At 47.3% G+C, this 15,851-nt stretch overlaps 1 protein-coding gene across 2 annotated transcripts in view; it reads left to right on the top strand.

Moving 5' to 3' along the window:
• The window catches only part of si:dkey-82f1.1 (DENN domain-containing protein 2A), a 41,183-nt gene that overhangs the window by 5,395 nt on the left and 19,937 nt on the right, over positions 1-15,851 (top strand). For both annotated transcript variants that reach the window (XM_021567812.3, XM_090204235.1), the window contains exons 2-3: positions 9,586-9,672; positions 12,767-13,801. In XM_021567812.3, the coding sequence (XP_021423487.3) occupies positions 9,587-9,672; positions 12,767-13,801 (1,121 nt within the window). In that variant the 5' untranslated portion in view covers position 9,586. The remainder of the gene's footprint in view (positions 1-9,585; positions 9,673-12,766; positions 13,802-15,851) is intronic.

Here is a 15,851-nt window from a genome sequence, read left to right as displayed (position 1 = left end):
TGAAAACGTTTTTGGGAGATGTAATGGATCATTGGGGATCGTTCAATAGTCCCTTTTTGTTCAGTGAATTCATCCCATGTGAAGAGTCAACTCATTAAAGTAAAATTCGTAACTAAATAGTTTTTATTTCTATTGAAAGGATTTAATCATTTGTCTACTTATGGTAAGGTAAAATGTTTGTTTCTGTCTCCATATATGGTAAATATATCCAATACAAAAAACATCTGCATGTAAATGGTATTAATATTCATTTTCATACATTGCAGTTAGCTCGCACCCCACAAACATACACCATCCAAAATCTGTGCTTGCAAGCTGTTGCTCATATTAAACTGTCAGGCCAGTGTAGCCGGTTCAGTTCCTCTGCCTCATTTGCTGTATTAAAACATGTTTCTAGTGGAACTGTGGCTGTGGGGAAACTGTTGGTGCTGTGATCTCAATGAGATAAAAAAATACCCTGTTTTCTCCCCAATTTCGTGGTATCCAATTGTTTAGTAGCTACTATCTTGTCTCATCACTACAACTCCCGTACAGGCTCGGGAGAGACGAAGGTTGAAAGTCATGCGTTCCCAACCTAGCCGCACTGCTTCTTAACACAGTGCGCATCCAACCCAGAAGCACCAATGTGTCGGAGGAAACACCGTGCACCTAGTAACCTTGGTTAGCGCGCACTGCGCCCAACCCCTCCCTAACCCGGCTCTCCCTGGGCAACTCCACAGCCTGCGTCTCCACTGGCAGTCTCTCATACTCACTCACAGGGCTTCAGTCCCTTCCACCATCATCGTAGAGGGAGAGTTAGAGTATTGGGCATGTTCTGTTTGGAAGCTGCGCTGGCAACTATCCAGAGGGTCGCTCTCGTGTGGCTACACCGTTGCCACCGCTCATTTGGCTGCTGTGGCCATGCTCTGCTCTGGGCTTACAGTGAAGGTGGAAAATATTCCAGCACATATTTGCCTTGTTGTATGTATTATATGGCCACGGGGTCTGACAATGGGAACCCACAAAGACAACCCAGTAACCTCCAAAACGTGTAGCCTACTGTAGGCTCTCCTCAGATGTTGCAATTAGTGGAATATACCATCTTGTTTGGTGATTTGGGGGGGGGGGGCATTTTAATAGCACCATTCTCAAACATTCATGTCTTAGGGTTATAAAGATTGAATCCTCCTAGTCCAATTAAAATGTGAAGTTGCTATTTTGAAACTAAACCTTAGAAAAGAGAACATAATGTTTCTGACAATTAGATTCACTTCTGAGAATTGAAAGAATGCCTGGAGATTCACCCAGGTGTAACAGCTAAATGAGCATGGCTCTGGAGAGACCATGGCATCTTTGATCATGCAGAAACACATCACTTGCAGCGTCTGTCTCCAACAAGATCACACTGACTGCTGCATAACTCTCTCTGCTAGGTTTTCTCTTGAATTCTCGCTTGTCTTACGCTCTTTCATTTTAGGTTTTGTATCTTGAGTTCTCTCTTGGCTTAGGCTCACAGTTGCCGGTCTTTGGTGTGTGTGTGGGGGTTAAAAGTGTCTGTTTCGCTGTGCTGTGGAGTTTTGACGCTGGGAGACCATTTTCCCAAGCTTTTGCCTCGCACCATTCCTCTGGGAGCAGCAAGGGAATTATACAAATCTGTTCTTGCACAGGCGTGCAGGGATGGGATCGGGAGCTCTCTGCAGGGAATTCTCAGGCGGAACCCCAGAAATGTGGGTGAAAACAGGAAGAGAAGGAGAATTTGGCAGCGAGTTCATTTGGGAGAGGCTGGCTAGGAGGACAAATCTGATCCGGTGCCAGAGAAATAAGTGAACATGTGCATTGCAATGTGTCCATATACACTGAGGCCTATTCAAGACTAGCCATGTCAGTTGCAGTGAGAGGAACCGGTGAGAAGGGGTTTGTCAGTAGTGTTCAAGTCATAAAGTAACGCTAAACTTATTTCATGAGACAGTTCCTTGTGAATAAAACTAGTTTTTCCATCAGCTGTTTGATCTTGGGTTATTGAATAGCACATTTCCTTTGTGGAGCTGACAGGTTTTGGTGTTCCAACAACCGATACAAGCATTAACTGAAGTACAAGACATGTTCTCGCCCCCAAGACATGTTCTCGCCCCACCATCATTGTGGTTGAGGACAAGGTGAAACCTCATCTAGCTTAATCGGCTGTGGTGTGTGTGTGCATATTTTCTGTTGCTACATAGCTTATTCCTCACCCTGTGAAACCCGTAGCCAACGCTTCAGCTACACACAGGAGACTCATAGCAGGGGCACTTTCATAATTTCCAGAGCTGCTTTTATTTAGCAAGTCTAATAGTTAATGGCCTGACTTAATCTGTCACTGGTTGGTTTATTGCAGCTGTATGCACGCTTCCTGTATGTATGGCTCGATTGATGTTGTGCAAGAGTTTCTGATTGATTGTTGTGCATCTAGAGAAGGCCACGCTGAAGAGGTCTGATGAAGTGAACTCGAGCAGGCTTGGATCAGCTATGAAGATTTGAGTTTATGGTATTCAGCAGGCTTGGATGAACTAATGCAGATTCAGACCAAAGTTGAAGGTTTATTCAGAAAGCTCTGCAGGTTTGGATCAGCTAATATATGCCAAAGTTGTAACTATTTACATTTGAGTCATTTCGCATGTGAAATTATCCAGAGCGATTAGGTTTAAATGCCTTGCTCAAGGGCACATTTTTCACCTATTCTGCTCAGGGATTTGAACCAGCAACCTTTCGGTTACTAGCTCCACACTCTTAATCGCTAGGCTACCTGCCGCCTTAAAGAAGACTTGGATCCTAGCTGTTCTCAGTAGAGCAGGCTTGGATCACTTAATATAGTGGTAGCTAGCTGTTCTCAGTAGAGCAGGCTTGGATCATTTAATATAGTGGTAGGTATCTAGCTGTTCTCAGTAGAGCAGGCTTGGATCATTTAATATAGTGGTAGCTAGCTAGCTGTTCTCAGTAAAGCAGGCTTCGAGATTAGCTGGCATAGGCCATGGTCAGTGGAGCCAGCAGGGTAATTGGTAGCAGATTGGGTTGAGGGGCAGCACATGTAGGAGTCTCTTCCTGGGAGGAGGAGGGGAAGACGGGTCTGTAGAGGAGGGGATGAAGGGAGTATGGAGGAGTAGTGTGCTGTTGAAATCTGATCCTTCTTCCCAGATGGGTTGAATGGTGATCGTTTACTCCTCTGCCTCCCTCACTGCTCATTGATTCCTCTTCTCCTTTTCGCCACTCATATTATTTTGCTCTTCTCTGTTCTGCCGTCTTCTCCCTGATTCTATTCTCACCTCTTCTCGTCTGCTCTCAAGGTTACTCTTTCCATAGTTGAGTTGAGCCCAGTCCAACAACTGTCAACCTCCTTTTAAAAGTTTCTTAGTGAGTTTTTGCTCTGCTTTCCAGACTGCGGTGTCAGTAGCTTCACCCTAAACCCCTGGTTCTGGAGCCTGGTCGTATCACTGCTAGTCCTTAAGCACACCGTTAACATACTAGCCACACCATTTGCAACGTCAGTGGAATGGATTTCACTGGGAAGAGAAGGAAAGCCCTTACTATTAAATGCTTGCTGAGGTTACAGATCGGCGTGCTGTGGGGTTTTCAACCCATTTACAACCTCCGCTCTGACAGGTGGATCGGAGTAAGGTTGTTTTCATAAAGACTGGTGCTTCTTGTTTCCGCCCTGGAGTAGAACAATGGACTTACTGTGGTGAAAGGCAGAGCAGAGGAACTGTCAAGAGTTCTCTGGGTTTTTACAGTTTATCTGCCTACACCACAGTGAGGTGGGATGGAGAGGGCACAGGAAGTAGTACACTTAACCCACATCCTGCCATTCACACTTTCTCTGTCTGTATGACTGCCATAAAAAAAACACAAGGGCAAACAAGACAAATGTTTGTCATAGTGTTTGCCCAGAACAGTAAGAGGTTTCTGAGTAGCCGTGGTAACCCTGTGGTCATGCACCATAATTACTGTATATCCTGTGAGGTTTGCAATTGGGGACCCATTGTGGTCATATTTAATTCATTCCTACAGTCCTTTGTGGGGTAGACGGTACAAACCCTTGTCTTGGAAGCAACTACTTACAGTTGTATACAAACCACACAATAACAAGAAATGCTATACTTGGGTGTGAAAAATGCATGACAATACATGTCAAGGTTATTTTTAGATTGGATTGATACAATTAATTGTTTGTGGTATACCCTTGAGTTCCTGTCTCATTCTGTGGCTAACCCCGTTTTGTTTCTGTCTGCTGTCCATCCTTTCCCTACGGCTAACAATGGAGGAAGAGGGGCAGAGCGACTCGGCTGAGCAGAGGCACGCCATGCTAGGGGGAGTCCCGCTGGGCCTGGACGGGACGTGGGCAGCAGGGCGGCCCCTGTGTGTCTACTCGTTCTGGGTTCCCATGGGTCGCCTGATAGGGATGTTTACTACATCCAGTGAAGAAATGCAGAGACGGTTGGCGCTAGGGGATGATTGCAAGGGAGAGTGAGAAAGTGAGCACGCGAGAGAGATGGTGAGCGAGAGGGAAACGGGTGATAAAATAAGAGAGAGGGGGAAGGACCGGGAGCGAAGTCCAGAGGCCTGTTGCACACGCATTCGACCTGCTTGGCTGTTAGCCAGACACCCTGCTATGGAATCAGCATGGGAAAGAGGCTGGGACCCAGGACAGGCAGTGGAGGAGGGTAGAGACAGAGGGAGAGAAAGAGAGAGAGACTTACTGCTGAGCCTAGATAATATTCCATTGTTCATTTGCCAAACCCTCCTTCCCTCCATACAGCCTTCACGTCTCCCCCACCCCCCTCTTCTTTCTCATGAATCTTTGTCAGACTGAAGCAGGTCAAGTCAGTATGTGAGCAGGTGAAATCCCTAGCACATAATTTGAACCGGCACATTGTTTCACATCTGGCCTGGGTCCCTACAACATCCTGCAGCAGGGCTGACAACAAATTGGCTTTGCGTTACCTCTGGCATACTCTGGAAGTTCCTTCAGAGTAAAAATAAATTCCTCCATCTTGCTCTCCCTCCAGCTATCATCATATTGCTCTCCAACAGCAACGGAAAAGGGAGGGAGAGAGTCTGCAAAGTTCGCTGTTCCGCAGAGAGCTTGCTAAATGTGAAGTGGTGCATTCAATTGATTGCAGACGAGGCTTTAGCATTTGTTAAAGCAAACCTCACCGTGTGGGGATAGACACGGCTCTACACTTAGCCATACAGGGAGAGAGACATTTAATCGGAGCGTCCTGCACTTAAGTTCTCTGCCGCAGTTTTGAGCAGCTCTCTCCATCTGCTGCTTTGCTACCTTTCTGAAGGACTGTAGTCCTTTCCCCTTGGGCATGAAGTAGCAATATGAGTTTAACCACTTGTGGTGAATTATCATCCTGGACAATCACTCTTTGGTGTAGCGTCCCTTCTTGCTAGCTGTGGTTTCTGGGGTTGCCGTGGGCGACTTGTCCTTCTTTAGGTATGTGGAAATGACTTAGCGCTCCCCCATTCCGGAGGCTCCCTGAGAAGACGGGTGATGTCATGTCTTTCTGAGAAGCAGCTGTGAGGAGCGGCTTGCAGGCCTCCACAGCTCAGAGAGACCTGCAACACTATTCACAACAGCAGGACTTATCACTGACAGTACTACTGACAACACTACTGACATTCAAGACCTCACATTGACAACAGAACTGACACTGATAATACCAGGTCTAAAGCAGAGGAGGCTGGTGGGAGGAGCTATAGGATGGGCTCGTTGTAATGGCTGGAATGGAATTCATTGAACGGAGGCCAACATGGGGGTTCCATATGTTTGAGTTTGATACCGTTCCATTAATTACATTCCAGTCTTTACAATGAGCCTGTCCTCCTATAGCTCCTCCCACCAGCCTCCTCTGGTCTAAACTCTGACAACACCATGGACCTCAGCACTGACAATACCGACGACTACACCTATGACAACACCGATGACCACACAGGACCTCGGCACTGACAACACAGACGACCACACAGGACCTCGGCACTGACAACACCGACGACCACACAGGACCTCGGCACTGACAACACCAATGACCACACAGGACCTCGGCACTGGACCTCGGCACCATCACATCAAGTCATAAATGCTGATTCCGCACCAATAAACACACCGGTACTGACAAAATGAATGACAAGTCCATGTCTAATTCGCCATGAGGTGCTGTGAGGCTAGGAATGCAGACTCTTATTTAGTCACAGATGCCATGAAAAGCTGAATTCTGAAGTCGACAGTGGATTGTTTGTAGCTGCCCTATTGTTGTGGAATGTCATGGTGCCTCCTCTGGGCTTGCTAGTCTGTTTCCTTGACCCGGCTGTAGCTAGGTTGTGAATCCTGCTTTGTTAGTGTCCTATGTAAAGCAATCCAGGGTTCTTGGGGCTCTGTCAAAAGCTTCCAGGGCCGTCAGTGTGGGGCTGCTATTGTCCACAGAGCCCAGCCCGGGCCCGGTATCAGGCTCAGTGGCGTGTTTGTGTGGGTTACAGCAGTTTGTCTACAGATCTTTGTGGAACAGGGATTTATAGCATCAACGCAGATGGTCATAGTCCCCCAGCTCCTCCTTTAACACATCTTGTGCTCCTCTTCTGTTCCCTGTATTTTTGACTCGCATGCACCAGTGAATATATCACACACTCTTACAATGCTCAAACATGTATTTCTTCCACGCACACTTGAATACATCTTGCACAAACATGCTAAAAACATGATAACCATGACCTACTTCCCTATATTTAAATGTGCATACCATCTTCCCTGTCTTACCGTGACACTGTCCCCATTTGCAGTTTCCTACTTGGCTCACCCCTGTGTTTATGTAACTGTATCTGTGTCCAGACACCCAGTGACCAGCCATCTGCTGATAGGAATCTCCTGCTGTCCTGTTGGGTTTATTATGCAACTGATGGGGCCCTGATGCCCTGCTGCTGACCCTTTGGCTAAAGCTCACTCACACACACACACACACACACGTTATGCTTTGGTCTTCTTGCAGGGCCAGGGGTTTACTGATGTGTTTTGATGACAAGGTCTGGGCATTATCAGTCAGTCCTATCTATCCTCTCTCACACATCAACAGTCCCAGACCCTTCTGAACAATGCTCATTCCCATAGTTCCTCTGCCGCAGCGTGCATCCGCTGTCACACCAATCAGATGTCAGAGAGCAAAGCTCAGTGGGGTCACATTTCCCTGTGATGTTTTTATTGGCCAGAGCAGATGGCGTCCCTTGGCCACATCATTGTGGAGGTTGTCATCTCTCCCTTCCTGGGTCAGGGTTAACGGCTGCCAGGGACAAAGAGGTGGCTAAGGCCCTATGTCTCTCTCTCGCGCTCTCTCCAATGGAGTTAGTTACCCCAGTAACGGGCTTGGTCCCAATAAAACTCCCTGGCAGCGCTGTCAGGTTTACAACTTTACTAGATACGGATTCATTGGCTGTCACATTGAGTTAAAGGTTAAGGGGGGGTGTATCATATGGAGCTGTAGTGCCACTGTAGTGCCAGGCTTTGTGATTCATTCGGAAACCTGGAGCCTGTAATGGTCAGTCAGTTACACTCAACAATGACGTGATCCTCAGTTTGAGTTGTGGGACTGAGTCCACGGAACACGTTCAACTGTGGAGAACGCAGTGTCGCAGTGAGGCAGTCGGCGTTCCATCACAGAACTTCTAGAACAGCACTTTGCTTTCACCCTGGGGCTCCCAAAAATGAATGACAGCTGAAAGCCTCAACCTCTTTCACTGCGTAGCGTTATTCTTGTATTACAATTCACAAGATCCACTTTCCTTCCCTCTTTTTCTCTCACTCCATTTGCTCTCTCCTTTCCTTCTACTCCCTCACTTTTCCCTCTATGTATGCACCCCCCCGTCTTGCTGAGCCAGAAAATAAATGTAAATGTAAAACTGCACTTGATCTTTCTGGGGATGCATACATGTTCCAGCCCTTATCCACTGGATTTCTGTTTTTAATGGTCCTGTAGCGAGGGGGGGGGGGGCTGAAGTTTCTCCTGAGACGTGTGAATAGTGCTCAGCTGAAAGTCATTTGGGCTTGCAGGCGAGGGCCTGACGCAAACCCCTCCTCTCCCTCTCTGGGGGTACTTCTCCAACAGACGCCAGAAGGGGAGAGAGGGATGGAGGAGTAGAGAGACAGGAATAGAGGCGGACAGATAAAATGCACTTGGTCACGGTAAGGGGTTTGTCAGCCAAGAGCATAATTTCTCCAGCGTCAAGTTATACTTAAACACTGAAGTGGAAAAAAACAACCCCTGAGCTGTGCAGTTTCAAAACGTTGGACGAACCCCCTGGGCCAACTACACAGTTGACTCCGCCAAGGAAGAGTTCAGCAAGTCAACAATTTTTGTAATTCAGCCAAATTGGGACATTTTCTTCAATGACTTGTTCAGCTACTCTGGGGATAGCAATGTATGGCATATGGCCTGACTGGGCAGGCATTCCCTGTGTCCTGAGGGCTGGGGTGAGGGGTTGCAGCAGGGTTAGCTAATGTGTGCTTATTGGGGTTGAGGGGGCGTTTGTTGGAGTGGGCAGTGCTCAGGAAATGTTTAAAGGCTCATGGATGCCCTGGAGCCCTCTAGCACATCTGGGTGAGGTCACACGCACATTCCCCCATCTGTTGCTTCTGGGAACTGCTTTGTCTAGCTATGTGTATGTGTGTGTGGGACGTGTGCGTCTGTCCAGCAGTCTGTCCGTCTGTCTGAGTAACTGCTAACAGGCGTTTGCCCAGATGCGTCCCCTGATGCTAACACCTGAGCCAAATCATGCCAGGACGCTTGACCAGCGTTTATGGGCCTGGTCGCTGAGTGTTTGTCTGCGTCCCAATTGGCACTATATTCCCTATATAGTTCACTACCGTTGACTATGTTTTTAGCATAATAAAGTACAGAGGAAAATGTCAGCTGGGGAATGGGAGGGGAGCCACGATTTGATGGAGGGTAACACGGTAAACAAAATGCTTCAGCACTGCTCTTGAGCAGGTTCCAGGTCTTCTTGGAGAGGTAGTTAGTCCGTGAAGAGGATCGATTGTGTGATCTGTTGTCAAGTGAAAAAACGTTCCTCTCAAGTTGAACTGAATACTGCTTCTTTTGTGTTGGAATGTTGCTGATGTTTTCCTAATAGGCCTTAATTGCATGACGGTAAGCTACATGAATGGAAAACACTGCAAATTCCCCCATGTGCCACATGGACTCTGTTAACTTCCGTGGGTTCAACATCATTTAAAGCATCATTTACAAGTGTATCCTCCAATTACTAATCGAGTAGGGATCTACAGTTTGGGGAGATTCCTCACAACCCGTGAGGTCTGTTCCTCTTTCTGCAGTTTTGATTTACAGGTGTTTTCAAGGCTCACGGAACTCAGAGGGAGGCTTAAAACCACCAGTATATAGCATACCCATTAGCCTGTGTGACTCTTAGTATTTATGTCTATCTCTGTGTGACAGTCCGACTCCAGCCTTTTGCTCCATGAGGAGAATAAGTCCTCCACAAATGATCTCCTCTAACAGACCCATATCAATCTAATTCTACTACCTGGAAACGATTGTGTCTGACTGTCTTTCTCTGTCATTCCAGGATGCCAGCTGCTAGCACAATGACTGGTGGGACGGCCCTGCGATTCTGTACCAACACTGACAACTGTGTCTACCAATCAGTCAACGGGTTTGTATTGCACTACTTCCTGTTTACATTTTACAGTCCGCTCCACGGAACCCCTTAGAAATAGGCAGAGGGCAACGGTGGCAGGCAAACTGTCCCATGTGGTGCTCCCACAATGGAGGGCTGGCTGGGCAGAGGTTGCCATCTGCCAGCTGGATACTGTTACTTGTCACCCTGTTGTCACTAGTGGTGAGTAAAGCCCTATAGCCCTGTGAGCTCCCCACTGCATCTGTGGTAACATTTTAACCAACGGACCTTCCTGACATGGCATTGCATTAAAATGCATGCCTGTGCCTTTGTAGACCCAACTACTGTTCATGATCCCTTGTTAGTGTCATGTCCTTTCTTTCCTTGTTTTGAATCCCCACCCCTCTTTGGCATGTAAAGCTATAGATTTCACAACTTGAAGAAATACCAACATACCTGGAAAAAGCCCAAGCAACAGGTCTATTCCCCCCCCCCCCCCCCCCCCCAATTAGACTCTTCACCCACTTCAACTCGTTCCCCTTATCTCTTCCCGTCTCCTCATGCTCTGTTAGCTCAGCTGGCCAGAGATGGTTGTTGTAACCCTCTTCCGGCCCCATACCGCCCCCTCCACCCCCACCGTTCTACTCCCTTCGACTGTGGGTGAGATACAGCCTTCCCATAGTTCCCTGCTTTTGTCCAGGCTCTCTTTATGAAACAGGCCTTTCCCTGCTTTTAGCCAGGTTCTCTTTAGGAAACAGGCCTTTCCCTGCTTTTAGCCAGGCTCTCTTTATGAAACAGGCCTTTCTCTGCTTTTAGCCAGGCTCTCTTTATGAAACAGGCCTTTCCCTGCTTTTAGCCAGGCTCTCTTTATGAAACAGGCCTTTCCCTGCTTTTAGCCAGGCTCTCTTTATGAAACAGGCCTTTCCCTGCTTTTAGCCAGGCTCTCTTTATGAAACAGGCCTTTCCCTGCTTTTAGCCAGGCTCTCTTTAGGAAACAGGCCTTTCCCTGCTTTTAGCCAGGCTCTCTTTATGAAACAGGCCTTTCTCTGCTTTTAGCCAGGCTCTCTTTATGAAACAGGCCTTTCCCTGCTTTTAGCCAGGCTCTCTTTATGAAACAGGCCTTTCCCTGCTTTTAGCCAGGCTCTCTTTATGAAACAGGCCTTTCCCTGCTTTTAGCCAGGCTCTCTTTATGAAACAGGCCTTTCCCTGCTTTTAGCCAGGCTCTCTTTAGGAAACAGGCCTTTCCCTGCTTTTAGCCAGGCTCTCTTTATGAAACAGGCCTTTCCCTGCTTTTAGCCAGGCTCTCTTTAGGAAACAGGCCTTTCCCTGCTTTTAGCCAGGCTCTCTTTATGAAACAGGCCTTTCCCTGCTTTTAGCCAGGCTCTCTTTAGGAAACAGGCCTTTCCCTGCTTTTAGCCAGGCTCTCTTTATGAAACAGGCCTTTCCCTGCTTTTAGCCAGGCTCTCTTTAGGAAACAGGCCTTTCCCTGCTTTTAGCCAGGCTCTCTTTTAGGAAACAGGCCTTTCCCTGCTTTTAGCCAGGCTCTCTTTATGAAACAGGCCTTTCCCTGCTTTTAGCCAGGCTCTCTTTATGAAACAGGCCTTTCTCTGCTTTTAGCCAGGCTCTCTTTATGAAACAGGCCTTTCCCTGCTTTTAGCCAGGCTCTCTTTATGAAACAGGCCTTTCCCTGCTTTTAGCCAGGCTCTCTTTAGGAAACAGGCCTTTCCCTGCTTTTAGCCAGGCTCTCTTTATGAAACAGGCCTTTCCCTGCTTTTAGCCAGGCTCTCTTTAGGAAGCAGGCCTTTCTCTGCTTTTAGCCAGGCTCTCTTTAGGAAACAGGCCTTTCCCTGCTTTTAGCCAGGCTCTCTTTAGGAAACAGGCCTTTCCCTGCTTTTAGCCAGGCTCTCTTTAGGAAACAGGCCTTTCCCTGCTTTTAGCCAGGCTCTCTTTAGGAAACAGGCCTTTCCCTGCTTTTAGCCAGGCTCTCTTTTAGGAAACAGGCCGTTCCCTGCTTTTAGCCAGGCTCTCTTTATGAAACAGGCCTTTCCCTGCTTTTAGCCAGGCTCTCTTTATGAAACAGGCCTTTCCCTGCTTTTAGCCAGGCTCTCTTTTAGGAAACAGGCCGTTCCCTGCTTTTAGCCAGGCTCTCTTTAGGAAACAGGCCTTTCCCTGCCAAGAAGAAGAACCCTATTGATCCCCTTCTGCCTCCTCTCACTCCCTCTGTCTGTTCCTTTCCCCTCCCACTTTTTCTTGGCTTTGCAGTTTGACCTAGCTAGTTCTTCTCCTCTGCTGCTTCATAAAAACTAGAGCCTCAACTGAAGGGAGAGGCATACATTTTTTTACATCTGAGGGATCGTTGTTGCAGGTGCATGGTAACAGTTGATTGAGATGAGGGAAAAGAAGAACCCCGCACACTGCTCTTTATTGAGCTTTACGTATCGGCCTCAAGGTTTTCCTCAGAGCTTTTAAAACCAAGATAATTTGCATGTTTTTCCCAATTACTCTTCTATCTTGCTCATTACAAAAAAATTTACGGGAGCGAAGGGAAGTTGTACTGGCTGTTTCTTTTAGGTTTCCCTCAAGATTGCTGATTTCTCCATTTCCTATATACAATAAAGCAATGTCATCAAAAGTTGCAGTCAGAGGTTGTGTTTCCTCTGTTTGTTTTAAAACCAAATAATTTGATGAACTGGCCTTGATCCAACATGGAGTCAGTAAGTGGGTCAGCTTTAGTTTAGAAAAGATGCATGTCTGCTCTCTGCCGCCTCTCTCCTGGCTGTGTACAGTTTCATCCCCCCCAGAAATGGTTGTTGCTTGTGAACTTTGACCTCGCGTTCAAACAGTCACGACCCAGTCATTGTGCAGAAACGCATATTGAAGTTCGACAAGGTTGTTTTATGAGAAATCCTTATTATTTACGCCATCAAATCAAGTGGCAGTTATTTTATATCTGAAGAGCCTAGACAATTTTGGAATTTTTAAACATACTTACACAGAGATATTATGTGGATATCCAGAATTGAGCTCGATGATTAGTGCTTTGTCTACACCTGTTTTATGTCTGGGATGGGTTTGGCACTGCTATCCCTAATCTGTGTGTGTGCGCATGTGTTCCTATGCATGTGTGCAGGCTCCAGTGCTGCGGCTTGACGGTTGGGGAGGCTCCGTCTGCGGTCCCCCAGCGGCCAGACGTGGTGTGTGGGGACAGGGACACCTCCAAGCAGCCCTTCTCCCCCCTGGTCTCCCCTGTAGACGGGCCAGACACCACTGACACCATCCTGGCTCACAGGAGAGCCACCTCGGACCCCCAGACCACCATGGAGCACGGACTGGTCGGCTGCAGCAAACTCAACAAGACATCGGCGTGTCTGAAGACCAGCGCCAGCATCCGGGATAAGATCTCCCAATGGGAGGGAAAAAAGGAGACCCTCCCTACCACCCCGGTGGTTGGAAGTGGTCCATGTCTGCTGACCACAGTGCACAAGGAACCAGAGTCTGTGAGAAAGAAGGAGATCTCGGAGGTCCACAGGCCGGACAGTAAGAGGTTGGTCAGTTGGGAGAGGCAGGACTCTGGGAAGGAGCATGCAGGAAAGCTGGGGGATTTATGGCCAAAGTCACCTGAGGGCCCCACTACCAAGGGGGACCGAGAGGTGATACTGGATAGAGGACCCCTCAGAGGCAGTAGTAAACCCACAGAGACAGCCAAGGAAAATAAGTCAGTTTTGACTCACATTAAGAAACTGGAGCAGGCCATGAAAGAGGGTCCCACCAATCCCTCCTTGGTGTTGCCTGGGAACTATTTCTGCCCTCCTTCCGAGGAGCTGGAGGAGGCAGAGAGGAGGGGGAACGAGCCCATATTTGGGACACTGGACGTTATGGGGTCAATGCCTGTGGGGTCATCGCGGCAGCGGAGGACAGGTGACCCTGAGAATGTGTACACTGAGCCTGGCGCTGCCAGTCCCTCCATCAACCCCTTACCTAAACCCCAGCGAACATTCCAGCACCACACCCCTCCCAGCACCCCAGGCTCAGGACTGAGCCTGGGCAAGGGGAGACGTGACCTGCCCCCTCTGCCCTCCATCCCCCCGCCTCCCCTACCCACCTGCCCCCCGCCAGCAGTCTGCAGGAGACCCTGGGCAGACCGAACCCGAGACAGCAGTAACAGGTAAGAGGCAGAGATCAGACGGAGATGAAATTAGACAATATGGGAGGAAATACAGCACCCTCCGATTCAGATACAGATTCATTCATTGCCACATCAAAGATTGGCGGTGTTGTCTTATGGTACAGCAGTCTTCCCTGTACATGTTTTACCCTAACCGCATACTTCATCCAGTAATCCAGTGCAGCGTCTCATTCTGCACATCTGCACTGAATCAGAGGGGACGATGTCATTCTGCTCATCATAGCATTCTAGAGGGTGAGGTCATTGGTTGAAGCTGTGGAATGTACACATGGAACATGAACCTTGCCAAGAGACTCCTGGCAGGAAACAATAACATGTTGCACTGTGTTTTTGTGGTTGATTGGTCCTTGGAATATCAAGGGCTTATGGTGGAGTCATTTTATAGCCCTTACGTGGCATTGATTTACTTTTCATTTTCACTGAAGTGTGAGGCTATAAAGAGACGACGTTCATCCAAGGCTTCTTAAAGCACAGTACGTGTTTTCAAGTATGGAACTAAAGAAACCCCCTGTCTGGACTCAAGCGTTTGCATGTTTCTATTGTTGATTTCTTTAGTAGACTGCATTCTCGTAAGACCTAGTCTGGCTGTGTAACGTTCCATACCAAATATGGAAGTTTCACACAGCTGAGGTCTGTTTCCAAACTCTTTGTGAAGTTGGCCCAAGTTTCAGCCCAGCTAGCACTTAACCCTTTGACACATGCCAACAAACGGGTGTGATCATTCTACAGTGGTCCCTGCAGCGTACGCTCAAACCGGTGTGATTAGAATGTCCAGTTTCGATTGAAGCAACAGTCAGCGTTTGAGCTGTCCCCACACTTTTTCTTTTTCACAAACATTTGGCACAAACACAGTCCCAACAAAGTTATCCCCTGAATTTGACCAGTTAATTTTTTGGGATGCAATGTCTAGCCATGCTGTCGATACTTCTGTGAATAACACAATCATCAAAACCTGAAAATGTAGGCTACATTAATCCTAGCGCTGACTGAGGAAAGAGTGACATCACACAAACGGTCATATTTATCCAACTCTCTGCTGACAGAAACCATAATATTAATTAGCTAATAGCAATTTGTCGCATCACAGGTGAGCTCACCATTGGTCAAAATAATTGAGTAAAACACTTTCTAGAAATCAAAAGTAATCCGACGATGGATAGTTTGTGCGCGCCGCATGTTTCTTTTTTCGCGTCAACCAAAGAGGAGGAGTTTGGTCTGTTTGTAGACACACCCCCTTCAACATGCATACTGCATTGATTCACTTCCCTTCATTCACTTCTGGAAGTTTACTCAAAAGATGAGTGAACCATTCCTTCACGTCATTTTATAACATCTTTGATCTGACAGACATTTACGTGACACCCAGAATGTATTGTATAATGTCAACAAACATGGCACCACACATAGCTGGCAAATAGCTTAGCATTAGCTCATTTATAATCAGTACAACTTTCAAAAAAGTATTTTACACACACACATGTCCAATACAATCTATGCAATCATCGGAATGCATGATTTGTCACCAGTTCTTGAAGATACATTATGCTACACAAAAAAATGACCAGGGGCACAACTTTCATGCCCCCCCGCCCACATTGAAATTGCACTTTTGTCTCCCTCAGTTTTATAATTGGAATGTGATTAAAAACGAGGCATTGGTGTGCTTTAGGACCATGCGGACGCCTCAGAGTGTTCGGGTAGGCTGTTTGGAGTGTAACTTTAAAACAATAATAATAATATCCTGTCAGATATGTATATACCCCCCACTTTTCTAAAACCAAGGTTGAGCCCCTGTAAACAACACGATATACAGAAAATAATGCAGTTAGTTTGATTGGACACGTGCGCATTCCTAAGTTAGTAGTTGTAAGGAAAACAACAATGAAGGCAATACGAGCGCCAGCCAGAAAATGTGCCAGGGGGAAAAAGTTTGCTCCTTACTGACGTCTTGCCACAAAACATTTGAATAATGCATTTGCATAATTAATGCCTAAGCAAATTAATTTTCATGTGTCCTATCTGTGCTTGG

Source organism: Oncorhynchus mykiss, chromosome 2 (assembly GCF_057628025.1).
Source record: "Oncorhynchus mykiss isolate SJ-2025 chromosome 2, ASM5762802v1, whole genome shotgun sequence".
Lineage (NCBI taxonomy): Eukaryota > Metazoa > Chordata > Actinopteri > Salmoniformes > Salmonidae > Oncorhynchus > Oncorhynchus mykiss.
Note: the sequence above shows the minus strand (reverse complement) of the source record. Positions and strands in the feature narration are given on the sequence as shown.